General features: G+C 44.4%; 1 protein-coding gene and 1 long non-coding RNA gene across 3 annotated transcripts; one reads left to right on the top strand and one right to left on the bottom strand.

Moving 5' to 3' along the window:
* Positions 1 to 1,848: 1,848 nt before the first annotated feature.
* Positions 1,849 to 9,612, bottom strand: LOC128792510 (uncharacterized). Its single transcript, XR_008432429.1, has 3 exons — positions 9,347 to 9,612; positions 3,957 to 4,156; positions 1,849 to 2,032 (listed from the first exon to the last, which is right to left on the bottom strand). It is a non-coding gene; the product is annotated as an uncharacterized LOC128792510 (long non-coding RNA).
* Positions 9,613 to 10,068: 456 nt separating this feature from the next.
* On the top strand, positions 10,069 to 26,666 carry IVNS1ABP (influenza virus NS1A binding protein). Of its 2 annotated transcripts, none has more exons than XM_053950531.1 (15): positions 10,069 to 10,382; positions 15,798 to 16,029; positions 17,223 to 17,349; positions 17,657 to 17,826; positions 17,914 to 17,989; positions 18,715 to 18,888; positions 19,253 to 19,378; positions 20,748 to 20,855; positions 22,917 to 23,043; positions 23,564 to 23,788; positions 23,866 to 23,987; positions 24,161 to 24,287; positions 24,369 to 24,500; positions 24,649 to 24,822; positions 25,250 to 26,666. In XM_053950531.1, the coding sequence occupies exons 3-15, from the start codon at positions 17,239 to 17,241 to the stop codon at positions 25,501 to 25,503; spliced, it is 1,926 nt and encodes a 641-aa protein (XP_053806506.1). In that variant the 5' UTR covers positions 10,069 to 10,382; positions 15,798 to 16,029; positions 17,223 to 17,238; the 3' UTR covers positions 25,504 to 26,666. The 2 variants fall into 2 exon arrangements, with proteins under 2 accessions (XP_053806506.1, XP_053806507.1); XM_053950532.1 differs by lacking the exon at positions 10,069 to 10,382 and adding an exon at positions 15,129 to 15,339.
* The last annotated feature ends 274 nt before the right edge of the window (positions 26,667 to 26,940 follow it).

Genomic DNA, 26,940 nt, shown 5'->3' with positions numbered 1-26,940 from the left:
CAAAATCAACCTGCTGAATCATTCAGGTTGAAAACAAGAAAAACTCCTCAGAATGTTGATTCCTAGGTTAGGTGATTTCATTGTGCACTGAAGTGTGTCCCAGCACATAACTGCAGTGGTGCAAGGGGTGACAAAAAGTACAGTGGGGCTGTAGGGATTGCTTTTCCCAGCCCTTTGTTTCTTCGGCTGCATTTGCAGAACTACAGAAACAGTGCTAACATGTAATGACTGTCATATTTCTATTTTCATAGAAACAGATCTAGATCCTCCTAAAAAACTCTCTCCTTTCTTTTTTATGAACAGAATTACAGGTGACTGTAGAATCCACTTTGGTCCCTTTTTACCCTAATCTGCAGAGCCCTGTAAATCTGTGTCTAACTGAAGTGTGTCTTGAAGTGCTTGTCCCATCAACCTTCCAAAGTTATTGCAGGTTTTGGATTTTTTTTTTCTCTGGTTTGGCTTAGCTTTTTAATTCTGAAGTTCAAATTCCTGGAAAGCTTGAGAATGGTTCCTTCTTTTGTTTCACCAAACTTTTCACTATGACCATGCCATTACCTATTCTTTCCCCAGATATACAGTTTCCCAGTCCCAACATTTAATTTTTCAGAGAGGTAGGAAGGAAATATAGGAAGATACCTGCACAGCAATACCTGCAGCCAGCCAGTTATTTTGGCCGTCAGTCTCTACTGATGACTTTAAAAAGCTGAAGTTTTTAATCTGATCTAAATGATAATAATCTTTCTAGATACTTCCTCCCCTAAAATCATATACTGGATCATATGGTTAATCATACTCATAAGGTGGTCCTCTTCTAAATGAAGAAAAGACATGTTACCTGCATGTTGTTCTTTCCTTCACAACAGAACAGCTTTAGAGTGAAAGTGTTAATAAAGGACTGGATGATCCCAATTTAATTCACAGTTTTGCTCCATTCTTCCTTTGTAACTCACATCAATGATGTGGCCTTTTTGAGCCTCAGCTTCTTAAGCTGCAAAATAAGGTCTACAAATCTCTCCAAGTTGCTGTAAGACTACAATCATTCATCTTGGTGATGGGATCAGAGATTACAGTGGGGAAAAATTAAAGAAAATAGCTACAGTAGAATTCCAAATAACAACAGGGCATTCACTGATTCACTGATTCAGTCATAAAAAGGAAGTGACCACAAACCCAAGAGGGATTCAGGTTTCACTTACAGATTTTAAACTGGAGTTTGTAAATGGTTCTGCCATTTCCCCTTTCCCATCAAACACAATCAGATACCCTTCATGTATATGCAAAAGGAAAGATAAGGCATCCCACAAAAGTGTCACAAGGTAAAGACACTGGAGATTGTTCTCTCTACTTAAGAGTTGGTAATTTATCACCTTGGGGTTTGCCAAGTGGCATAAAAGCAGGCAATGGAAATTACTGAAGAAAGGACATTGAGAAGACAAGACATAAATGAACAAGATGCAAAAATTCAAGAGATGAATTCTTCATCCCTTGAATTTTCTGTCTTCATCTTCAAGACAGGAAGACAGATTATCAGTTTTGGGGAAAAGCAAGACAACAGTCTTAGTTTCTTTTTAGAACTTTGTGCCGCAGCAATACAAAGTGGACTGATATAAAATGAACATCTATTTTGTTTACTCTAGTGCCTACCAGAATTGACAAAAGCTGAATACATTCTCTATTTTTTTGAGTAGCTGTGTGACATTTTGGTCTGTGTGTATTATCCGAACATGGTAGAAAACCACTAATGCCTTTTTCTCTTTTCCATAAATATGTATCATTCCTAATATTGGAGACCTGCATGGTAATTAAGATTGTAAAACTGTAAGTAAAACGTACTGCAATTACCTGAGTAATTTGGTTCAAATCAACTCAGAGATTAATGAAGTAAATGCTTCTGCGGTCAATTATTTCCCACAGCTCCACATTGGGCCAGTTCTTGTTCCAACCAAGTTCAAAGGAAAACATGCCTTTAACTCTGACAAGAGCAGGAACTTGCTGTTGGCTGGTAGGGATGGATGGCTGCAGAGCTTTGAATCTGGAACAAAACACACAAGGCTATCACACACCAGCAATTGTCTTGATACCACAAATATTTACATATCAGCATGCTACACACTCTTCATTTTATGTGTGACAGTAAAATAATTGAGACCTTCATGTGAGGGTCAATGTAGAGTAGTTGATCTTAATAAAAATGGAGTTCATTGTTTAACTTCCTCTCCTGACTATCCTGGTACATACAACATGTAAGAAGGGCACAATGAAATGCACAGATACATGAACTTGAGCATATCCAGAGAAGGGCAGCTATGTTGGTGAGGGGCTTGGAACAGAAGCCCTGTGAGGAACGACTGAGGGAGCTGGGGGTGTTCAGCCTGGAGAAAAGGAGACTCAGAGGTGACCTCATCACTCTCTACAACTCCCTGAAAGGTGGCTGTGCTCAGGTGGGGTTGGTCTCTTTCTCCAGGCAGCACTGACAGAACCAGAGGACACAGTCTCAAGCTGCAGCAAGGGAAATATAGGTTTGATATTAGGAAAATGTTTTTCATGGAAAGAGTCATAAAGTTCTGGAATTATCTGCCTGGGGAGGTGGTGGAGTCACCATCCTTGGATGTGTTTAAACAAAGACTGGTTATGGCACTTGATGCCATGGTTTAGTTGAGGTCTTGGGGCATGGGTTGGACTTGGTGACCTTTAAGGTCTCGTCCAACCCAGTCGTGATGTGGATTCTGTGAATATATATATAAAAGAAATAAGCCGGACATTTCCCTGTAGTGTTTGGGCAGCCAACAGCACTATTAATACTCCAGAGTAACACGAGGCAGCCTGTCATGGTTCTCCTTCTCTGTGCTAAAAGGATGGAGCCAGAAAGTTAGATGCATGACCTTATAGTGGAATTTGCAGTCCTCAGGAGACCAGATGACATTGCATGTGTGTCAAATACTCTTGTTGCATCTAGTCCATTCCCACTGGCAGCCATCAGGCTGAAATTTTAAATCTCTCCAGCCTTTTTGTCCCCTCTCAAGGCTGGGCAGTAATTCACATTCTGGAAGGGACACTGGTGCTGCAGAAAAAGTATTTCCAACTCCAAATGTGTTCCTTTACGCTTTCCCCCTGTGCTGCCCTACCTTCCATAACCCTTCCAGTGCTCATCCTGTTTGCACTCATGTGCATATCTTCAAAGTGCACTGCATTTTCATTATGAAGATGCTCTGTGCCTGCATTACAAGGTGTTGCAACTTGAGGTTGCTTCTGTGCAATTAGTGATTCCTGATTATATAAAAATATGCACTCACTAGCTTTAAAATAAGACCACTTTGTTCCTGTTTACCTGTATTTAAATTGAATATTCTTGTTAAGGAGAAACTTGCAATTACTTGTGTCCTTCTATTTTAATGATGACGATTTCCTTAGTATAAACAGGTCTTACTACAGATATTATACATGAACCTCTCCCCCTTAAATTGTCAGAGATTTGCTCGAATTAGCATTGCAAGCAGAAGCTCCCAGCAGAATATGAAACAGGAGCTGGAAGCAGTGACGTGCTCTGTTTTCAAAGGCAGCATGCACACAGAGCGGCCTCAGCTGCCCCGGCTCCCCTTTCACCCAACCATTAAAGCAAATCCTGCTGCAAAAGGGAGTAAAATAAAATTCTTTTTGCATTCCTTACACAGCCCCTGTCCCCCATATCCTTTCTGGTGAGCCCTAGCCTCTTCCAGGCTCCAAGGAGAGCAGGCACAGGCACTTACCTCCCTGCACCAAGTGGGAGAGGTAGGCACTGAAGATCCACCCCCACACAGATCTCATGAGGGAGCACTTGAGTTGAAGTAGTTCAGCTAAAAATCAGATAATTCTGTTACCTGCCCTTAAATAGCATTCACGTTATCTGCTTTCTGCGGCAGCTCCCTCTCTTTACTCCCTCCCAGGTATCATAATCATCCCACGCATCAAACACGCACCATATGCTGCACTTGCAGAAGTCCCCCAAAAATTCTGATGAGCGCAGACTGCCCTGATCTTCCTTTCACCATATTCTCTCTAGAGTCAAGAGCTGGAAAACTTCATTTCATTGTCAGCAATGCCAGTCCTTGCACTTCGGTGGTGTCAACCAGGTCAGACAGCTCTCTCCATGCAGTCCACTCAGCTGGGGTAACAACCACTGAAAAGTGAAACATAAGTGTTAGTTATCTTCTCCTATGCATTTCTATGCTGCAGAATTAATTTACATATAGCTCTGGGGTCTTCAAACAGAAAGTGTTACAGAAATGCAAGGTACTGTGAGTTATGTGAAAGAAATAATTTCAACAAAAACTCTACCTTCAGTTGAAAGACCTCATTTCCATAGAAGCTTTCCTCAGCCCTATCTAAACCTACAACCTGTGACAGGCCAGGTGTGGCACTCACTGATGCTTCTGGAAACAAATCACACCAATAAAAGACACCTGCCCCAAATGTTAAACATAACCCCCCCCCCACCCCCACTGCTGAATGTCCTCCTGACACTGGTGAAATCAAAGAGGATCCATGTATCAGAAGGTTATTTTTTCAGACACTGCAAGCTGCATCATAATACAAAGTGAGCACACAGTTACAATAAATGTCTGTGTTCTTTGGAATAAATTATGAGGTTGAAGATTAATTCATTTCTTTTGATCAAGAAACATCACAGTTCACCTTTGGCTTGCTCCTGTGCCCATTGGCAAACCAGCCCTCAAGGCAGGGTTCTCATTAACCTGCCTTTGTGCTAGCAGGGCTATACAGTGGGAACAGCTTTCCTTTCATGGGACATGAAGGTTCTTCTACATTGTTCTTCTCTTTTTAAAATTAAATTACTCATAACATTACTATGGCTGGAACACATAAGCGATGGTAAAGTGACATCAAATCTATTCTTCTGCTTGTGCAGAGATTACAAAATGCACAGTCCAACTCTTAAGTAATTTTGTCCTCATAGCTTATGATGTTAGTATTAATTTAAAAAACAAAATTGAAGGATGCTAGGTTCTTCTGTAAAAGCAGAAATAAGAGTTCTGTTTGAAAAAAAAAAGCCTCACCACAGGAGCCATGGACCTCTCAGTATAAATTTTCAGTCATTTTCTGGAACACTTTCTGAGTGGATGATAGAACAGGATGCTTCACTCGCTTTTACTTTCCCACCAGAGCAGCTAAATCCCTACATGGTCACCCTTTATGTTATTTTAAAACTCACCTGTCTCGCAGCAGGGAGGACAGGAAGTACATCCCTCACAGCCACAGGATGTGTGGGAGCAGGCCTGTCCCCCAGGCTGTTGGTGCCCTCATCCTGCTGATGATGCTGTGTTCTGGTGTTCCTAATTACAGCCGTCCCTTAATGACCACAGCAGGCATGCAGGAGGCTGAAGAACACACTGCTGCCAAGGAGCAGCCTCTTCCAGCTGTGGTGGCCTAACAGCAATTCCTGATGCTTCATCACAAGAGGATTTACACATCTCCCTTTCCTTCTCTGGCATGACCCAGCACAGCTCTTCTTTGGGATAGAGGCAATCAGGTGTCTGTTCCTTTGTCTTCCAGAGGTTCCCCACTGTTACCATTCTTAATTAACATTCTGATTTTTCACTAGGACCATGAGTGAAAGTAATGATGCAGATTCAGAGGGAGAAAATGAAAAAGAAGAATAAGCAAACTGGGAGCTACCAGGCTCCAGTACAGCCAGTGAACACTTAGTGAATGCAGCCCCAAGGACAAATAGTACAAAGCTCTTACTTGCGTGCACAGTCAGAAGCTGGCAGAAAGCTGAGGGGTCAGGAAGGCAAACAATTCAAGTGCAAAGTGTTTTATTGTAACCCTCTGAACAGGATGTTTCAGCCAAAGAAACTATTGTCCTTATGGAAGCAAGAAAGACATACAGGTGTATGAAATGAGTCAGCGTATTTGTAATGTACAACTAGAATATATTTGCAAATATCACTGCCAAGCAACCATAAATTAATATAGCTGAAAAGCTTTTAATTTTAACTAGGTTTCCAGTCTAAGGAAACAATAACAAAATTTCAAGTTCTATAGGAAAGCCACAAACTAGAGTATTTTTCAAAGGCTTATTCCTGATCAGGAGCTCTTGAGCATACATGCAAAGTCAAAAGGATCAGACTTTAGCCCACTCTCCTAAAAATCATAGAATCCCAGAACAGTTTGGATTGTAAGGGAATCTCATCTTGCTCCAACCCCTTCCACTATCCCAGGCTGCTCCAAGCCCTGTCCAATCTGGCCTTGGACACTTCCAGAGATAGGGCAGTCACAAATGTGTCACCACAAATGTTTGGAATCAGATCTGAATATCAACTTTGGAATTGTTTGCTTCAAGAATGACGACAGGATAGGTACTGCTTTGTGAACACACCCATACTTCTGAACTGATGTTACATGTGGGTTAAATACTGGTCCAGGCCAAGGAAAAATAACTTTTAATATAAATAAAGGTAGTATCTTCATGCCCAGAATGGATCTGCTGACAGTTGCCTGGGGAGAACTGTCTTGAAAGAGTTATGAAAGCTGTACTTTTTTCTAAAATTGTAACTGTTTTCCCTTTGCAAGATATATCTGCAGCTGGGAGTTCACATGAGGCTTCATCCCAAAAGCTGTCTTTGAGATGGAAAGATTGATCCTTCAAGGACAGGTAGTCAGAAGAAGGGGTTTTTAAACGACCTTAACTAGTGGCTCTATCAGCATCCTCTGAACATTTCCTATGGACTTCATCCAAGGGAATTAATTAAGGAGACTTCTGTTTGCTTAATGGAAATAAGACATAATTTATAGCCTTGGTATGGCATTCTCTGGCTTTCTGTCCAACACAACTCAAGGAAGGTGACTGAGGTGGAAGAATGGTGTCTCCTGAAATGAAGGAGGGAAGTTGTTTACATTGTTCAAGAAAGATAAACAGAGATTTGATAGAGAACCTGTCATTAAAATCTAAGGCCATGGCTACTAAACCCGTGTCTTTTAATGCTCCTTCCTAGTGCTTATAAATGTCCTACATTCTTTGCTCCTATGTAAAGAATTCATCCAAGACTATCACTGCTTTGCCACAGGGAAGGAAAGGAGATGAACTGCCCTGCTCAGAGTAGCTCTTATCAGTCAGCCAGATGGCAAATGATGTGCCAGAATGTACAGGGAAGAGTCCAACATGGACCATTAATCCCAACCCAGCCCAAACACCATTAAAATGTCACTGCGAAGAACTCTGAGAGCGAAGGCACTGACAAAACGTGTTCTACACAAGTACTTCTGCAACCAGAATGAATTATCAAAAACCTTTCTGAAGTGCAGGAAGGAAAAGTTATGGAATGAGTAGATTGGTGTAAGTTATAATTCCACAGAACACAAACAATCTTCAACTGCAATACGTATCTCTATACATATTTTAAATATATACATGATAAAGGATATTGAACTGAATAGTATTCCGTTTCACAAAGCATTCTGTTAATCCATAAAAACAATTTTCTGTTTAAAATAAGAGCAGGGACTGGTTTCTCTGGCTGGTAGTGCTGCACTGCACTGAGCTGTGCTAGTCTGTGTGCGCAGAGAAACACTACGTGACTCTGAATTTAAACACATTTTGTAGAGCAGCTTATGAAGAATAAAAAAAGAGGCCTTATTATCACTTCTAAGAGTGACATATTTTTTCTATACTTCCTCCATTTTTAGTGCAGCAATCCAAGCCACATATTTTGCTCTAACCAAACGAAGTATTTTCCCCTCTCAGGTGGTTTTAATAACAAAGCTCTATAGGAAGCAGAGTTTGATGCTATAACATCAAACATTAAGCCTTTGCAATACCCAGAGACATCAGATCTTTGGATGAGACATGGTGGAAACCAGCAGAAGAGCCACATCAGGAACACCTACAAACACCTGACTTAGGGGGAACACACCATTTGGATGACAAGCAAGAGGGCTTTCCAGGCATTAGACTGTATTTTCCATGGCAGGAGACAACAGGAATGCAGAACATCCAGAACCTCCACACGCATAACAAGTTCTGATTCAGCTCCCAGTAACTCAATCACTTGGTAGCAACTCAATCCACTAGTCCTTTTCCATAATGTGTTCTTCTTTACAAATCAATTAAGATTTAGCACAAGTTGCACTGGGAAGTTTTGCAAAGTTTCTAGGCATTTGAAATGAAGGTATTTGCATGTCACAGAAGTACCTTCCATCAGCACAGGATTTCATCTAGAGTAAGGGTGTTTTAATGATTTAAAATAATTTCATGTTGATTGCACAGCACGGAGTGGAGGGGAAAAAAACATTTTTTTCAGTGGGAGTGAGTTTGGGTGATCAGAACAGTTGCACCAAAGGAGAGCTGAGCTCCTGGCCTAGCTCTGTTCTGCATGGGGTCCATGGGAAAAGAACTGGGAACACTCATCTGCTAACTGTGCTGTAGGGAAGCTGCTGCTCCTGCTCTCTGACATCACATGTGGTGGCTGACAATGAAAATTGATGGTGATTCATAAAGGCATCTCCATCCCTAAGAAAACTGGAAGAGCAGCTTGAGTAATCTTGAGATTTACTTAATTAAGTAACATCCCAGCACCATTCTATTTGATCATCATTCCTTTACCTCCTTCTCCCTCCCAGCTTTGATTAACACAGCCCTGATATGAAACTTCATTCAAAAAGAAAGCAGAGAGTGGGAAGGCAGCCCTGAGGTGTGGCTGGTGATTTAAAAGCTGAAAAGAGGCAGTAAGAACGTCTCAGAGAGGTGGGAAACTGGGATTGCCGTTTGCTGCAGGCAAGGTGAGAAGCTGGAGAGGGCTCAGCTGCAGCTGAGATATATGTGCAGGTGAGGAATACACCTACAGCTTAATGCCGCCGCCTGCTTCTGATGAGACAAGATCATTATTTTCAGTACTTTAAAGCACTTTATGCATGAAAACTCAGAATGGCTCAACTTCAGTGTTTTGAAACATGCTTCTCCACTGAGATTCTTGAAGAGTGTTAGAGAAATTGTATAATATATGACAAAATATCACATGCATTGCACAGCTGCACAGTTGAGACACTGAAGTTGTATCTAATGTAATCTACAGGTTTCCTATTTCCTGACCAAGACGGCCTCTGAATCCAGAGGAAGCACTCAGGGAAGTTGCACAGGGAAGTGTACGCTGCCTTCCAGGTGACCTTGGCACTTTAAATCAGGAAGCAAACGTGGATCCTCAGACTTTACCAGGCCCATGGATTATTTATGATGATCTTGCAGCAGCTCTCAGGCCCAGCCATGAATCAGGAGCTTGCATGCAAACACATAACGAACAGACAGGGCTTCAAATACCCCTCGTTTATCAGCAGGGATGTTTAAAAATTAATTTACCTGGAAAGACAGAATTTATCCTGAAGAGTGCATGGGTGAATTTCTCATCCAGCTGTTGAAAATGCTGTTCATCTGGAAAATGCCTTTCCCAGAAGGACTCCAGGGTTAAGGGGTGAGGTGGGATGGAGCTGTCATGGCCTCACACAGAGAGCAAGCTCCCAGGGAGAGCTCCCAACACTAAACACGGTATTTTTTTTTTTGGTCAAACAGATATACCTTGAACTACAGCCCAGATTGATGACAGAGTGTTGTGGCTGAGGGGGTTCATAACTGAGAGGGAGCCATGGCTGAGGGGGTAGCATGGCTGAAGGGGAGCAATGGCTGAGGGGGTCAAAGGGGTGAGGGACAGGCGTGGCTGAGGGGATGTTATGGCTGAGGAGGAGTAATGACCGAGGGAGACCTGTAGCTGAGGTACTGACATAGCTAAGGGAAAGTCATGGCTAAGGGAAAGTCACGGCTGAGGGAGTGTCACGGCAGGGCGGATCTCATGGCTGAAGGGGTGTCGTGGCTGAGGAGAACAGGCAGCGCCAGGTCCGAAAAACAAAGCTTCCTGAACCAGTTGCGCTCGTGGCTGAGTGCTGCGACCAACACGGCAGCAGCCGGCACGGGCACAAAAGGGCACGGTGCTCCCGCCGCCGCTGCTTCCTGCGCCTCAGCTCCAACGGGCAGGGCGCCTCCTCCCGCCGGCCCTGAGGCGGAGGGCCCGCGGAGGGCGGGGCGGCCGGACTCGTTTCGCGGCCGAGCGGAGCCGATCGCTGCCGCCCCAGCACCGCCTCCTCCCCGCCCCGCTCTCCGCCCGCCTCGCGGAGGCGGAGGGTTCGGCGCGCAGCGCTGTGCGTGTGGCCGCAGCTCGTGTGGCCGCGCTTACCCACTCCGCTCCCGCCTTCCCTCGGCAGCGCCGCGCCATCCACTCTCCGCTCCCTCTCTTCCGCCGCTGCTCCTTCCCGACCAGCCGGGGCTGCGCCTGCGAGTCTTCTTCCCCCGCATTCTGGAGGCTCCCAATATGTTCAGCGCCGTCCGCGCCCAGAGGCACCAGGTACGGCGGGCAGGGGCCGTGGGGCCGCGCTTTGTTCGACGCCGGGGAGCGGGCGGAGGCGGCGGCCCGGGCCGGCGCCCCGCGCTCGGGGAGCCGGAGCCCCTGCGGCCCCGCGGCGCTTTTGTTGCTTGCTTCGGGGCCCGTTTTCTTGGGCCGCAGAGTTGCCCGCATGGCCTGAAGGGCGTGAGGCCGCTCCTTCCGTGCCGGGGGAACGGGCGGGCCCCGGCGGCCGGGGAGTGCGGTGTAGCCCCCGGCCGGGAATTCCCGGGTTCCCCACGCGTGCGGGTGCGGGGCCAAGGTCAGGCTCTGCCTCTTGAAGCGCCACGCTGCAGCCGCGGAGTGGCATCTTCCTAACCCGTACCGTGAATGGGGGCGGCCTGGGGGGGAAAGAGAATCGCGGGAATCCTGGACTTTGAAGGAAATGTCCGGGATGAGCAACGTGTTCTGATAGCTATTTGCCAATATGACCCTCCCTGTCATCTATATCAGTTCTAGGAAATGGGAGATAATAAAGCAAAACCGGTGGCTGTCAGCTCGCATTAGTGCTTCTGGTGAACGCTGATGAGGGTGGATGCCCAAGGCAGTTTGGTTTTGGTTTTTTTAGGGTTTTTTTGAGGGGTGACTGGGGAGGTGTACATTATTTTCTGCCTGCATGCACCAATTTCCAGAGATTTTTAGAATTTTCAGAGGCGCTTCAAGGTAGAAAATGCTTTTTGCATTGGCACTTTTGCTGTTCCTTCACCCAGCATTCCCACAGATAATAAAACCTGAATTGGCTGTAATTTCACGCAGGGTAGAAAAATACTAACAGTGAGAGGCAAAACATCCGAGTTATTTCCTAAGGAGATGTGTGGTGATAGACCAATGGAAATACAGTCTCATGTCACTCCTTTTTTGTGTGGTTTGTGAAAGGAGGACTTTTATTTTTTCTTGTTTGCGGTGATAGGTGTGTAGACACCACATCTCTTCTGTCATAGAGCTAGAAAATAAGAAAGCAGGCAGGAAGTGGTGCTTTGATGGTGAGATTGGTTTAATTTTCAAAAGCAGATTTTGTAGCCACAAGCCTGACTCCTGGAGCACAGGATGCAACACTCAGGGAATACTTTCCAGTTAGGAAGCTGTGTGTTAGCTGCTGTAATTAAGTCTGCTTTTATTTTCATCAACTTGAGTTCTTAAGGAGCAGGAGATGGAGAAAGGCAAAAACTGGCCAGAATGGGGGTGGAAGACAAGGAGGACATACAAACAAAACTCAGTGATTTGGTTGTGTGACAGATGTTTGGAGAACTGTGGGAAGTCTGTGTTAATAGAAAAAAATAAACCCAGGGAGTGGGAAAAGGGGAGGAAAGAACTGAGATTTTAGTAGAGTGAATGTGAGACAGAAGGTTGAAAAAGAGATGTAGATAAGGACTGTGACAACAATCGCAAAAGTATAAAGTGGGAAAGGAGAGGAAAGGCAGAACCAGTGTGAAAAGGGAACTAATGACCAGAGCTAGGGCTTAGAAGCGTGGGAGGCCAGTCCTAGTGCTGAATGAGCAGCCGGAGTGTTACAGTACAGCAGTAACATTGAAGCATGAAGCCTGCTGCTTATAAATTTTTTAAGTCTGCATGCATAAATGTGTTTGGAAGAGCTCTCTGGGCTTGCTTTCTATAGAGGGCAGTCCAAGCATTGCACCTTCCAGGGCTGCATGTAAGAGATTTTGGAAAATGTCCACAATACTCTGTCCTTCCTCTTCAATTCCTAACCAGTGGTAGCAAAGATTCCATCTTCCCCTCTCCCTGTCCTCACTGTTGGCATGGGAGCATGACTGAGGTTGATGTGTAGTGAAATAGAAAAATTTTGTCTACAAATCATAGTTATCAGTGAGACTAAATCTTTAGTGGAAAGTAACTGAAAAGTGAATAAGCAAAACAAAATTGTTGTAAATTCTGAGTCTTACTTTAGATTACTGGTATAAAGAGGTTGAGCTGCTTTAGTGGTGTAAAGTATGTTAATAAATGTCTTGGATGTTTTAGGTGTTTTGCCCAAGTGCAGACTCAGACATTAAAAGATGATGTGTTTTTACCATAAGTAAATGCTAATGTATAAAAGAAATGTTTTGAGGACGTTTGGTTTTATATTCTGATACGGATAATGGCCTGTGAGCAGTCGTAGGTGTGACCTACATTTCTTCTGAGCTGGGCTGTCACAAGCCAGAAAGCTCTGGCTGGGTGTTAAACTCCATTTTTGTTTCACAAGTGTCAGTCAAGTGTCTGTCATTACATCAGCAAGTATTGACTTTAAATCAAAATTCATCAAGTATCTCCCCCAAATTAGTGCTTTACCTGTGAGTTGAAGAAGTAGTACCTTAATTTGACTAAAAGCTTTGTGCAGAATTGGCACAGCAAATACTGCTCATGGAAGATGGGCTGTCTTAAAGATGAGATGTGAAATAGATGGTTCCTGTGTTGTTAGGTCATGGGCAAGGTGACTCTGCCTCTGGGGCTTCTTGTCTTGGTGGTCACCTGAGACCACAGCTCCTGCAAAAGGCTCTGCAGGGGAGAGGCCTAGGGCAGCACCGAGGATCACTGTGTCTCAGTATCATTGCTATTTAGGTGAGTTTTCTTAAATGTACCTTTAAATGGGCAGCAGTGAAATAGAGGAGTTGAAAAGGAGGGAATGTCCCTTCTGGAAGTCAGGATGTGCAGCCAGTTTATCTCTGAGTGCACGATGAGATGTGAATCGCTCGCGGTCCAGCGGTACACCTAGGTGGCAAAGGAAGATCTCTGTGCACAACATGAGGTGTTCAGGAAACAAAATTACTGCATAAAGGTTGTGTTTAAAATCGAGCAGCTGGGCAGACATCTGAATCCTGCTTTCCTGGGAACAGCTGGGGTGCTAGAACACACCATGTGGATGTTCAGTGACTTCAGGCGCCTGCCTGAGCCTGGTGATTGGCTCTCGATCCAAGGGGGTCTCCAGCCCCATACCAGTACCAATCCTTACTGTTAAAATTACAACAAAAATCCAGAGTTTACACATTACTCTTCTTTTATCATTTTAAATGTAAGGGAATAGCTGCTCTCAAGTAGGAGTTTTCTCCAATGGAATGTGTTGTTCCCATTCTGGGATGATCATTCTGTAGCTTTATTGTGATTAAAGACGTGCATTTGGATGGAGCTTGATATAATCAAGGAGGGGAAGGTAGTGACAAAGTGATTTCGATTTAAAAAAAATAATTTAAAGGAAAGAGTTTGTTTGTAGTACCTGTTTATGACCTTTAATGGCAGAATAAGCAGTGTTCTGGACTTTGCAGTGTATTTTGGCTGATAGCTTGTGTTGTGTTCTAGCAGCAGCACTCCAAACCAAAATATGGAAAGTTGTGAATCTGCTTGTGCTATTTAATGCTGTTTTGAGTATTAATATTAGCCATGACACACACAACAGCATTGAAACTCTGTGGCAGTAATTAAGATGTTCAAATTCCTAGATATTCAGATTTGACAATACCATTAGGGACATAAATGCATCTGCATGGGATTGGTGTCTCACACAAAGGAGGATTTTAACAGACAGACAAATCTTCCATTTCAATCCAGAACTATTTTGGATAACCTTCTTAGGTCTTGAAGGTCCCAAGCAAGTACGTATGGCAGAGTTAGAACACTGGAAATAAAACTGTTGTGTTACAGCAGAATGTGACAACACATGCCCAGAGATGTAAACTGAGCGAGGCTGATTGTGGGATTTAGTTAGGATAGTTTGACTAACTGTCCTGTGACTTGAAATGTTTTGGTTGAGGTGAATCTTTGGGGAAGATGTGGACATGGGGATGTTGAGTTCTGTTTCGGGAAGTTTGCTTGCTTTAAAAATTGCAGTGATTATGCCAGTTGTACCAGCAGGGATGTGTTAACTGCCAAATGCCTAATTAAACAATATTTGTTAAATAGAACTTGGTGTCAGGCTCTTGACTTGCCTGTAGAATTACAAAAAGAATATACCTTAATTTATTATTCTTTAATCTCACCTTTGTGTGAGATTTCTTTTCCCACCGAGGCAGACTGGCATTGCAGTGTGTTGATGGAATTGTGTGCAGGGGTGCTGCTCCTGCAGCGCCCCAGCGTTCCGGGGTGCTGTGTTCCTGTGATGTGGGACGCTGCTGTGCTCGGGAGCAGGTGTTCCCTTCTCCAGGCTGTGTGGCTGTGCCTGCTCCAGAGCCAAGCTCAGCGAGTGTTTGCTCTGCCTGCGCAGTTCTCTGCTGGCTGGACTCTGCTGTGGGAATGGAGGCAGTGTCCGTGGAGCTGGTGTGTGGTGGGATAATGCCCTCTGCCGCTCCGGGAATCAGCCTCCCGCTGGAGCTGCTGGGCTGCCCGGGCACGGGGCAGGTACCGCTCCTGCCAAAGTCACCCCTGGGCTGAGCGCTGGCCATGCACCACGGTCACAAGGTTCTCTTCCCTGCAACGGAGGGCACTTTTAGTTTTTGACAAGGAGAAATGAGCTGCACCTATTTTTAGGAAACCCGGTTCCCAATGTGGCATTTATTCTGTGGATACAAATATAGTGTTGGAACTGAAGTGATTGATGTTTTCCTGAGGTGGCACCAGGGTCATGGAAAGTTCCAGAGTGAGTGTTTGTTGCCTGTTCCCTCCCTGCTGCTGCTCCTCCTCCTCTTCTCCCCTCCCCGAAAAATCTCAGCATAAAGAGCCCACCAGCACGTGAATTCCCAGCAAAGCCACCCCAGTCTGCACTGCCAGTGCCGAGCTCAACCAGAACCCAACAGGGTCTGTTCCCAGTGTGGCAGAGAGACCTTTTACCAAAGAAAGCTGTCATACAGATTCCTGACTTTATACATCTTTCTGGAAGTAGCGGAGACTGGAGACATGCCCAGTCATTTCAGACATGTCCTTAATCCATCTTCAGACAATTTTAGGCATTCGGTAGAAGAAGGCTATAAGTAGATGAGCACAAGAAGAGCTGAAGGTAGGAGGCTTGTGGATTGTGTTCTTTTAGAAAATGGAGTAATTTCTGTTGCAATACTTGTGAGTTATCTACTTGTGGAAGCAATAATGATAATAGGATGTGCTGAAGGGCAGAGTTGCTAAAGGATTGGCTAAAAATGGGATTTAGCTGTTGTAACTTTTTTCCTAAGCACTGATTTAGCCCTTTTCTTGTCTCCGGGGGTATAACGATGATGTGGTTGATCTCTTATTAGGTATGAGGATATGTTAGTGTCAATATGGAAATTTTCAGGCTGCTTGATTTTTGTGGGGAGAAAAAACCCCAAAACCCCCCAAAAAAACCAACAGCAACAATAAAACAACCCCAACTTGTTTGTGGAGAAAAACTTGTTTGTTTGGGTCAAGACTGTGAATCAAGTTTTATGTGAAATACGTGGCAACACTATTTGTACTTACTTGATACCTTCTCTTTTATTGCAGGTTATGATGCATGACTATCACAGAAGAAATTCATGTCTATAGCTCATAAGGACTATATTACATCATCTTCAAGCCTGATAGTTTTGGAATCCATTTTGCAGCTGCAAACACACGTCTGCTTTTGCATTTCCACAAACATCTTCCCTATCAGGAGATCCTGAAACTCGAGTGCTCTGTTCTAACACAGTGATACCATTGGGCTATTTTAAATTTACAGTCATATATTTGCTTGGTAAGTTGTATCATTAATTGTGTATACAGTAGTTAATACTTCTGCTGAAATTATATAAATTTAAAATCTTGGTGTCTTTTCTTTAATAAAACACAACAAATGGATGTTTGTAAGTAAGATTATTGTTGCCAGTTTAGGGTTGAATACTTGTAGTAGTAAGTGAATTTAAAATAGATGGATTAACACTAGAAGTATTTTGTAGGAGCCTTGATATTTTCGTTACTGATTTTTGCAATCCACTTCTGGTTTGGAGTTTTCTTATTTAGTGTGATCTTCAGAATTTTCTTAAACTTGAGATGCAAATAAAAATTATTGCTGGTAACATTAATAGAATCCCACATATATTCTAAGGTTTTTAAGGTAACTGTGCTTCTGTGTATGTTAGCAGCTCAAATTTACAAATCTGACTTTTGTTTTAAATTACTATTTCAAATTTATTAGGTAAGCGTAATAGTTTAATGTTCTTAATTGGCTTCTTATTTGAAAAGTGGTTAACTAAAAAAGAATCAATTAAAGGAGCTATGGAATAGCTTCCAGATTAAAAAATTAAAGTTTCCTGAAGTTATTTTTCCAGTCTTAGACTGATCTCCCAGAGGTGATATTTTTGTGTATGGCCGAGGTCTTCAGAGGAAGTTGTTCTAGCTTTGAGATAACTTAAAATACATGATTATTGTTCAGAATTTATCAAATTATGTCTGTTTTGTTGGTCATAATGTTCTTTCATGACTTTCAGCTGCTCTAAAATACTGAGTCATTACTCATAAAATTAAACAGAAAATGTTTATCTATCTATTCTGCTTCACAAGCTACTTTAAGTTCTCAGTTCGTATTTTTCAATGTAGCTGGGTTTTGTGTCTGCAAAAAATGCAGCTGGACCAGAGTGGTAGGAAGTGTAAAGTGGTGATGAATAATGTTAGCTGGGGATGGATCTACTGGAAAAGATCTTTAGGGAAGGGAATCCATGTAATTCAGTAGCTCCTAGCTTGCTCCCACAGAGCTGGCACCGATTCAGGCTGTGGTTTTGAATCCAGTACCTGCTGAAGTGATGTGGATGCATTAAAAGTTGTGGCCTCAATCCCTGAAATCATTGATCCATCAATGCCCCCTGCATGTTGGTTTGCAAACAGTGTTGCTAGTACTGCTGCACTGAAGCAAAATGCTGTGTGTGTAACCTTTGCCCATTGCATGTGCAGCCAGACCAACACCAAAATGATTCCCAACGGGTATTTGATGTTCGAGGATGAGAACTTCATCGAGTCGTCTGTTGCCAAACTCAACGCCTTACGGAAGAGCGGTCAGTTCTGCGACGTCCGCCTCCAGGTACCTGTGCCCTGCCCCAGTGGGGTGCCCGGGGGATGTGGGGGTTACACCATGTGAAGCTGTTGCTTCACAGACTGGGAGATGTGACATTTTAGAAACCCGTTTTTCTGAAAAATGCATATTAAAAAATATCCAAATGGGGTGCACTTGGAGAGAAGTGATGGTAACTTGCAGCTGGAGACTGTTAATTTGAAAAATTGATTTGAACTGTGGCACTCACCTGAGTAGGTCTTCATATTGTGAAAATACAAAGGTAATTACAAAAAATCCTCACCAGCACATGGACTTGTTTGTGTTTGACATAAAGGTGTGTGGACACGAGATGCTGGCGCACCGAGCCGTGCTGGCGTGCTGCAGTCCCTACCTGTTTGAAATCTTCAACACTGACAGCGACTGTCATGGAGTTTCCCATGTGAAATTCGATGATCTCAACCCAGAAGCTGTTGAAGTTCTGTTGAATTATGCCTATACTGCTCAGTAAGTAGTTCTCATGGTAACTAGAGAGAGGATAGACTTTGATTTGAAAAGTCAGAATAATAAGAGGTACATTTCTCTATTTAATAGGTTAAAAGCTGATAAAGAGCTGGTGAAAGATGTATACTCTGCAGCAAAGAAGTTGAAGATGGAGAGGGTTAAGCAGGTACAGTTCTCAGCTCTTCTGGAAGTCCATTCTGCCTTCCCAGGCTGACAGCATTGCATCTTTTGGTGTTAACAAGCCAAAACCTGATGATTCTGTGGAAGAAGTGCTCAGCACAAAGCTACTGTAGATGTTCCTTAGCACTGTATTGATTTGGTGCCAGCTGGATGTGTTGCTTCCACTTGAGCTGTCTTAGTGCCAGTGTGTTCCCTGGAGTTACATTTTGTATTTGTGCACCTGTGTGAGAAGAACAGCTTTAAATCTTGGCTGATTCTTACCTTCAGGTCTGTGGCAGCAGTGCTGTGCTTGGTTGTGTTGGGAGCATGAACAAACCTGTAAATCTGTCAGAAAAATAATAATTCACACATTCCTGAACATAAATTTGGTAGTGCTTGACTTTGGGAATACCCTTAGCCGCAGATAGGGGTACCCTTTAAAAGAGAATTGGGATTATTAGCTCACCTGACCGAGAAGCAGTTTTCAATAGGTGGTAAGTAGAAAAGCATGGGGTCAGTGTAGATGTCAGTAGCTTCCAAATGTGTCTGACTTTTTCATTAAAATGTGCATACTCCTGTGGAAGGCAACATTCCCTTTACAGCACTGGCATGGGGATGACAGCAGAGCCACTACTCTGGAGTTAGAAAACAGCTGCTGTATGTTGGGATAGATAATTTAAATGTATAAAAACTGTGTGTTTGTACACTAAGCTGCAGCTCTTTCATTGCCAGGTTTGTGGTGACTATTTGCTCTCCAAGATGGACGTGCAGAGCTGCATCTCATACCGGAACTTCGCCAGTTGCATGGGAGACTCTCGGTTGTTGAACAAGATCGATGGCTACATTCAGGAACACCTTGTAGAGATTTCAGAACAGGAGGAATTTCTCAAGCTCCCACGGTTAAAGGTTAGCTTAAGTTGGTAGAATTCCTTCTGGTACAGGATTTCCAAAAAGCAACCTGAGGAGCAACTAGGATTTCCTTCCCTTTTGGAGGCAGGAAAGCTTGGTGTACTGATTGCTGCCAGTATTATAACAATTCTGGATCTGTGTCCTACTGCTGTGAACCTTAACTGTAGAGAACACATGCTGTCACCCTTTCCAGGTCTAAAAGGTGATTGTATTTAAATGTGCTTCCTAGTTCCATTGGCTGAAAGTTCCTTGTGGTGTTTCTGGCTCTGTAGTAAAGAGAGAGTTGTGCTTACTTTGTAGAATACAGCATGCTACAGGGTAATTCCTAGAGACTAATTAATCTTTTTTCTTCTCCCTCAAGCTTGAAATAATGCTGGAAGACAATGTTGGCCTACCCAGCAATGGCAAATTGTACACAAAGGTAATCAACTGGGTACAGCGCAGCATCTGGGAGAATGGAGGCAGCCTGGAAGATCTAATGGAAGAGGTTAGTCTTTAAGAAAATGGGATTTTGGGATTAATCATTTAAAAAACCCCAAAAAAGCCAATATGAAGGATGATCCCTTTTTTTTCTTTTTTTTTTCCCCTTCACTTTTTTAACTGACCCTAAAGAATTTAAATTTTGCTGTAGGTACCCCTAAGCTGAGAAACTGGGGGGGTGTTCAGGTGAGCTGAATGCACTGTTCAGTCTGGTCTTCACTTTCCTTTTTGCTCCCCGTTGCTGTATAGTAGCCTCAGAGTGGCCTGTATCTGCTTTAGTTTGGGGAGGTGGTACTGAGACTTGCCATAGATTGGTGATGTTTTCCTTTGCAGGTTTTGCTTGTAAATGCACAGTAGGTAAAAGCTTCTAATGGTTGTTCCTCCCCGTTGGTTTATCTCCCCATAGGTTTATTAACAAAACTAGGATACCAAGGCTGAAGAACCAAGAAGAGCCTCAAGTGTATTGACACGTACAGAAGCAGCAGTCCTGCCCCAGTGCTCCTAAGAAAATCCGCTGTGGGCAGAGAACGATCATGATGATTTAATGGTGTTTACTTACTCCTTTACAGGATGCATTATTTTGAAACTTATGTGTTGTTAAATGGCTTTTCTCATGAATACTAATGTTAGATGTAGCCTGGGCAGTGTTTAATGGCAAAATTAGTGGGGAGACAAAATTTTTAATTGGCTCCAACAAATGGACTTTATCAAATCTTGTGAAATTCTTCAAAATTTTCAAAATCTGCTATTACGTGCACAAAAGATCCCCAGAAACAGTTGTCTAGGCAAAAGTACATGTTGATGCTGTCATATAATCTCAAGTGTATATTTCCTCTTGGAGAAACTAATTTAAAAGCTTTGATCATGTTGAAATTAAGATGCATTTCATTGAAACAGCTGCATCTAAGTTTCAGTGGTGGACAACAGTTTCTTCCAGAACTTAAATTTGTGTTGTCTTCCCTCATTCCCATACCTTTCTTTTAGAGTCTGTTGGCTTCTCTTGGCCTTTTATGATGGAGATAAATATGTGTATTTTTCATAGCAGAAAACTTGTGTGCAGGGATAAGGAAAATGCTTGCATGAGACTGTGAATTTGTGTAACTCTGCAAATTAATGTGCCTTTGGCTTGTCTAATGTTTCTGTGCTGGGAAAACAGCAGAAGCCCAAGGAAAATGAAGATTTCTCTCAAGCTGAGAAAGTAAGGAACCTTCACCCCCTGTTTGAAGATTGCCACCATGACATCTGCTTCCTTTTAGTTTTGCCACTGTGCGAGCTTGAGATGAGCTGACGAGCAGTGTGGTGCCTGGGGTAATGTGCCTGTAGCTGAGGAGCACAGAGACAGCAGCCACATGGGTGTTCTGTTATTGTTTTTGCAGGTGCAAACGCTGTACTACTCAGCTGATCACAAGCTGCTTGATGGAAATCTGCTAGATGGACAGGCTGAGGTGTATGGCAGTGATGATGACCACATTCAGTTTGTGCAGGTACCAATTGCAGACAGTCTCAGGTAACCCCAGGTAGACTGGAGCAGTTTACAGCACACCTGAAGTCTTGTGTTCTGCTGGCAGAGAAGGCAACAGGTGCTGTAGTGGAGAAATGCACCAGGAGAAGGTGTCTGGCTGGGAGCTGCTGCAGGCCATGATGTGCTCTCAGATTCTGTCTCTTTGGCAGGCTGGGCTGACTCTCAGACTTTGCACAACAGAGTGCTCTAATTCTGACTTCAAAATCAATCCTGGCTGTTAGAAGAAAGAAGAGGCAGACAGGCACTCAGCTGTAGGAAGTCAGCTGAGACATTGTAGAGTTCTCAGAGACTGTAGAGAAACACGGACTGCTTGGCTTGCAGTGGGGAATGTGTCTGGTTAATTTTGGCCCAGAAAAAGATTCCAGATCCAAGTTCTAATCCTTCAGCTGCCAGTGTCCGCTTCTTTTGTTCAGCTGCACTGGTGGTGTAGCTGCCAAATCTCTCTGATGCTTTGACTGAGTGCAGATCACTCCTGTGCTTTTTGAGAGGTCGTTTTTTATGGTTTTATTTTTTATTTCTTACCAGGTGTAATCTTTCTGAACTCCAGAAAAACACATGGCTTAGTACAAACGCAGGCTAAGATAGAAAGAATAAAAAAAGGACTAACTGTTGTAAATTATCAGTTGCTTTATACAAATGAACTTGGTTTAAATTTATGAATTTAAAGCAAATACATTTTAATATTTTATAACAACATGTTCATACAAAAAGTTTCCTTTATGAAATTCTTAGCTAATGTGTAAAACACTGTCCATCCCAGAATGTGGATTTTAGAAGTGAAATGAGAGGAAAAGGAAAAGCCAGCTAATCTTCCAGTTTGTTAATTGTTTTTAGAAAGCCTTCACAAGGTTCTCCACCTCTGGATACCACTTATAATGCTTAGAAGCAGAGGTGAATGTTAAGAAAGTTCATTTTCAGAACGACGACCAGGACTTGTCAATGTTTTCCTACAAATCCTTTCTAATGAGAAAAATCACCAGCTTCAGACATCCTAAACAGTTGAGGGAACTAACACTAAAAATCCCCTAGATGCCAGTCCTAGAAAAATTGTAACCTTTACATTTTTAAATTACAAAACTTTGTATTTTCTGTTGCTGTCGAGGCAATTTAAAGATAAGTGCTTAAGTGGTTAATTGGATGAAGGTTCAGAAATTTAAAAAATGCTCTCTCCAAGTGCGCTGCTTGTCACGGTGAGCTGAGCTTAGCAATCCAGCTCCTCTGTGTGAGGTTATCTGAGTTAGGTGATGTGTTTCTGAAGTCTTGTGACAGTTTCCATGGAGATCAGGCTCCAGGGAAGTGTGCAAGCATCGCAGACTTGGGACTGTGGTCATAAACTCTGCTGCTGAACAGTATAGACAGCACGGTAACTTCCTGTGCTTCAGGAAGAGCCTCAACAACCCAGCCAACTATGCTGAAACTGGGAATTTGGAGTTTTTTCTTAATAGAGTAAAATAATGTAAGCTACAGTATAAATTTAATTGGAAATTAAAGAAGAAATCTCTTGTTAGTGGAAGTATCAAGGGAGTAAAATCCAAGAAACAGCTAATCTGAGCACAGAGGTGAACTGAGGTAAAATTAGTTTGTCTTCAGGGAATGAAGAGAATAGTTAATTCACTTCCAAACAGCATTATATAATGAACTCAAGTTCCAGAAGCAGAGCTTGGGAGTGAGGCTTCTATGTGGTAGCTCAGTTCTTTCCAGCTGCATGTAGTTCTTTGCTTACATTCGTAAATCCTGCTAGAAATGCACACCTACTTCAGGGATTTGCAGTCCTGCACCAGCAGTATAAAGCTGCAGTCACAGGATAAAGTGAGTTCCAGGAGAAAAGTGTAGGGTGGTTTATGGCCACTGTTTCTGGGCAGGCAAGATGTTCTGCTGAAAATATAGGTGTGCTATAAATGCTGCTCTGCGGAGGCGGTAGATGAGCGTGCTCCAGAGTAGCTACGCAGTATCTCAGAGAAGCAGAGGTAAAAGGAGCTGTAGTCTCTGGCTAGGTTTCTGTAGCTGCCTTTTGATTTTGCAGAAGAGGCCACCACGTGAGAATGATCACAAGCAGATCAGTAGCAGCTCCTCTGGAAGTCTTTCTCCAAATGCTACTGTTCAGAGTCCTAAACATGAGTGGAAAATCATTGCTTCAGAGAAGACTTCGAGTGAGTAACAGGGGCAGGGGTTGTCTCCTCAGATGTGTCTCCTCTCGGGTACCTGCCACCTTCTACTCCCTGGGGATTTCCTTCACATCTTTGAGGAATGCTAAGTTTCTTCTTACTGATGATACAAGTCAAGTAATTTGTAGGGTACTTAGATGTACCTGGGCCAAACTGGGATGACATACATTTCAGTTCCTTATCAACTAAATCTGTGGTGTGTCATAATTTTCCCAGAAAATCCTAAGGACACAGGCAGTCCATAGTTAATGAACAGAGCTGTTTGCACTGTGTGTGCAAGGAGATTCCCAGCCCATGTTTAAGTTGCTGTCGTATGTCCTTCAAGCACTCTTTTAGTATCTAAAGCATAGTTGTAAATAACTAACACTTTTGGAACCAGTAACCTGAGAAAATGAAGTTTCCGTGCTGCCAAGGGGACAGAGAACCAGCAGAGCCCATTTGGCATCCAGCTCGGTCCCCCTTCACGTGGCACCCTGCTTACGGTGGCGGTGTGCTGTCCCCGCAGGTAACACGTACCTGTGCCTGGCCGTGCTGGACGGGGTGCTGTGCGTCATCTTCCTGCACGGCCGCAACAGCCCGCAGAGCTCCCCCTCGAGCACCCCCCGGCTGCTGAAGAGCCTGAGCTTCGAGCTGCAGCCCAGCGACCTCATCGAGAAGCCCATGTCCCCCATGCAGTACGCGCGCTCGGGGCTGGGCACGGCCGAGCTGAACGGCAGGCTCATCGCTGCGGGTGAGCCGGGGCGGGGGCGCCGGGCCGGGGGTGGGCCGGTGCCTCTGAATGTGGGGCCAGTAACCTCTCGCTTGCAGGGGGCTACAACAGGGAGGAGTGCCTGCGCACCGTGGAGTGCTACGACCCTGAGAAGGACACCTGGACGTTCATCGCACCCATGAGGACGCCGAGGGCCCGGTTCCAGATGGCAGTGCTGATGGTGTGTGGGGTGGGGAGCAGGCAAGCCTGTGGGACCCCCACCTGGGCTGAGCTGAACAGGGCACACTGAACAGGATGGCTCTAGAAGCTGTTTCTCTTAGTTCCATGGTTACCCGAGTGCTCACGAGCTGACTGGTGTGCTGCGAGGTGACGGGTGTTGGTTTGTTCTCTCAGGGGCAGCTGTATGTCGTGGGTGGGTCAAACGGCCACTCGGATGACTTGAGCTGCGGAGAGATGTACGAGCCCGAGATCGATGACTGGACCCCTGTTCCCGAGCTGCGGACCAACCGCTGCAACGCAGGTGAGGCCTCTGCAGCGCCCGACTGGGGGCTGGAGACTCAGCCAGTTCTTGCTCACTTGCCATTCTTTCCTCTATCAACAGGAGTGTGTGCCTTGAACGGAAAGCTGTACATTGTGGGTGGTTCTGATCCCTATGGCCAGAAAGGACTGAAGAACTGTGATGTGTTTGATCCTGTAACAAAGGCTTGGACTGGCTGTGCTCCCCTTAACATCCGTAAGTTTGTTGGGGAGCTGGGCAGGGATGGGGAGAAAAGGGCAACTGCAGAACTGCACCAAACCAAACTACACCAAAACAAAACCTCTTTGAGTCGCTGCTGCTGTGGGCTGTTGCTGGTGGCTGACTCTGCCAGCTTTGGTTGCAGGGAGGCACCAGTCGGCCGTGTGTGAGCTGGGGGGGTACCTGTACATCATCGGCGGGGCCGAGTCCTGGAACTGCCTCAACAGCGTGGAGCGCTACAACCCCGAGAACAACACCTGGACCCTGATGGCGCCCATGAACGTGGCACGGCGCGGCGCCGGCGTGGCTGTCCGTGATGGTAGGGCTGGGGCTGCTGCCTCGGGGCCTTTCATGTTTGTTCTGATGCGAGTAGAATACAAAGTTGTGCTCCTTTTTGGGCAGGAAACAGTACAGTAGGAGCCTGGTTAAATGCCCAGTTTTAATTAAAAAGCAAAAAACCTCTTGGTTTTGGGGCATTCACCCCACCTCTTTGTTCTGAAAGTGTCACTGTGCAGCTTCTAAAGCTGCACCTGTTTGAATTTGGACTTTGCTCTTACTCTGAATCAAATTCCTGTCAGCTGTCATGGGCAGGAGACCCAAAGCAGATCACTCCTGTAAGTGCAGACCTTGACCAGGCCAAGGTCTGCGACAACACCTGGGTCCCTTGGGGCTTTGTTGAGCCTCCTGGTGGGAGCACAGGGCCAGCTGGTGCTGAGCAGTGAGCGTGGCTCCCTTTCCTCACACAGGCAAGCTCTTTGTGGCTGGAGGATTTGACGGCACGCACGCGGTGAACTGCGTGGAGATGTACGACCCTGCCAGGAACGAGTGGAAGATGATGGGCAGCATGACCACACCCAGGAGCAACGCCGGCATCACCACCGTGGCCAACACCATTTATGCAGTGGGGGGCTTTGATGGCAATGAGTTCTTGAACACACTTGAGGTCTATAATCCAGAGTCAAATGAGTGGAGCCCCTACACCAAAATTTACAAGTTTTAAGTCAATTAAATTCCCTTTTCAAACTAACAGGCTTAGTGATGTAATTGTGTTTCAGTTAGAGGTACACCTGTGAATAGGGGTGGGGAGGGCATAGATGTTGCCAACAGCAACACAGAGCTTTTGCATATTGCATATTAACGTGCTGTATATATTTGTTTTGGAAAAAATATTGAGATGAAGGGGTTTTTTGTGTATTTTAGAACTTTAAAGGTTTTGTTTTAAGATTTTGATGATAATGCAAGAGAAACTAGACTGGGCATATCATTTCAGGAGCTTCCCCCAGTATTTGTTACTTTGCACATTGGATGACTTCTTGGAGGTGTGTTCTTGGGGCAGGAAGGGTAACATTTGTGGGGGATAATGTTTTCTTCTTTCATCAGGCCTTGGTTTCCTTCAGTAACTGGAACAATCTGTAACAAGAAGCCTTATTTAAATAGATGTAATGGCTATTTTTTTTAATTAAGAAAAGCTGACATGCCTCTGCTAATACCTTATCTTTTACAATTGCCTTTTTATAACAGTTTTTATATACTCAGCAGAGTATTTTGTCTGTTGAAATGCAAATGGCAGATAAATGGTTATTGAAACAAAGAGACAGCCTTGGAGTTTCTAGAGCCCGAGTGGGACAGTGGATTGCCCCCACAGGTGAGCTGCTGCCTCTGCTGCAACAGTGTGAGTTAGTCTGCACCACCTTCCTTAGAACTGCATAGGGTTTCTGGACATGACACACCCAGACTTTCTAGGGTGGGACAAGGATTCTGGCTCCAAGTGTTTTGAGGAGAATGCAGAGCGTGCTTTCTGTACAGCAGTTTTGTTACTCTGGGTGAGCTGATCTTTGTACAACAACAACTGTGGGGGGGGGGTTCTCATGGGTTTTAAACTCTTGCCAGCTGGCAAAAAAAATGTGTTGTAGTACCTGTCTTTATTTTTCTAATATTACCAGCTGGAAGTGTGGTAGAACATGAATAACTTGATTTTGTATGTGTTCATAGTCCTGTTTTAGTTCACTTTCTCTGCTCCTATGGATCAAATGTCAGGGTGGGATGACTTGGTGTCTAATGTGTAGTGCTGCACATCTAACTCTGGGTGCCAAAACTAGCACTGACTGCTTGCTGCTGCTGCAAACACATTAAAGGTACCTTTTGGGAAACCCTTGCACCACAGGTGTGCCCTGGCCTGGCTGTGTGTCCTTTTCTTCAAGGAGGGGGTGTCCAAAGAGGAGATACTAAAAATGACGTTTCAGATGGGTGTGCAGGCACAGGGCAGGGGGTGGAGTGTCCCATGTCCCTCATGCCTGCAGTAGAGTCAGGCTTGCTGCTCGGGGGACTGGGGGCTCGGAGCACCACAGCCCCTGGGCAGTGTCTGGGCCAGGGCTTTCCCTGCTCAGGGGCTGTGTTCAGAAACCTCTCTGCAGGTTGGGTGGTGCCCCACAGGGCC

This window comes from Vidua chalybeata, chromosome 9, assembly GCF_026979565.1.
Source record: "Vidua chalybeata isolate OUT-0048 chromosome 9, bVidCha1 merged haplotype, whole genome shotgun sequence".
Lineage (NCBI taxonomy): Eukaryota > Metazoa > Chordata > Aves > Passeriformes > Viduidae > Vidua > Vidua chalybeata.
This window is presented reverse-complemented; position numbering and strand designations above follow the sequence as displayed.

Excerpts from the sequence above, each read along its gene's own strand:
- IVNS1ABP (XM_053950531.1), top strand. The coding sequence starts at position 17,239 with ATGATTCCCAACGGGTATTTGATGTTCGAGGATGAGAACTTCATCGAG. Across the intron at positions 24,501-24,648 it reads CTGTGCTCCCCTTAACATCC|GGAGGCACCAGTCGGCCGTG; the intron begins GTAAGTTTGTTG and ends CTTTGGTTGCAG. Across the intron at positions 24,823-25,249 it reads CGGCGTGGCTGTCCGTGATG|GCAAGCTCTTTGTGGCTGGA; the intron begins GTAGGGCTGGGG and ends TTCCTCACACAG.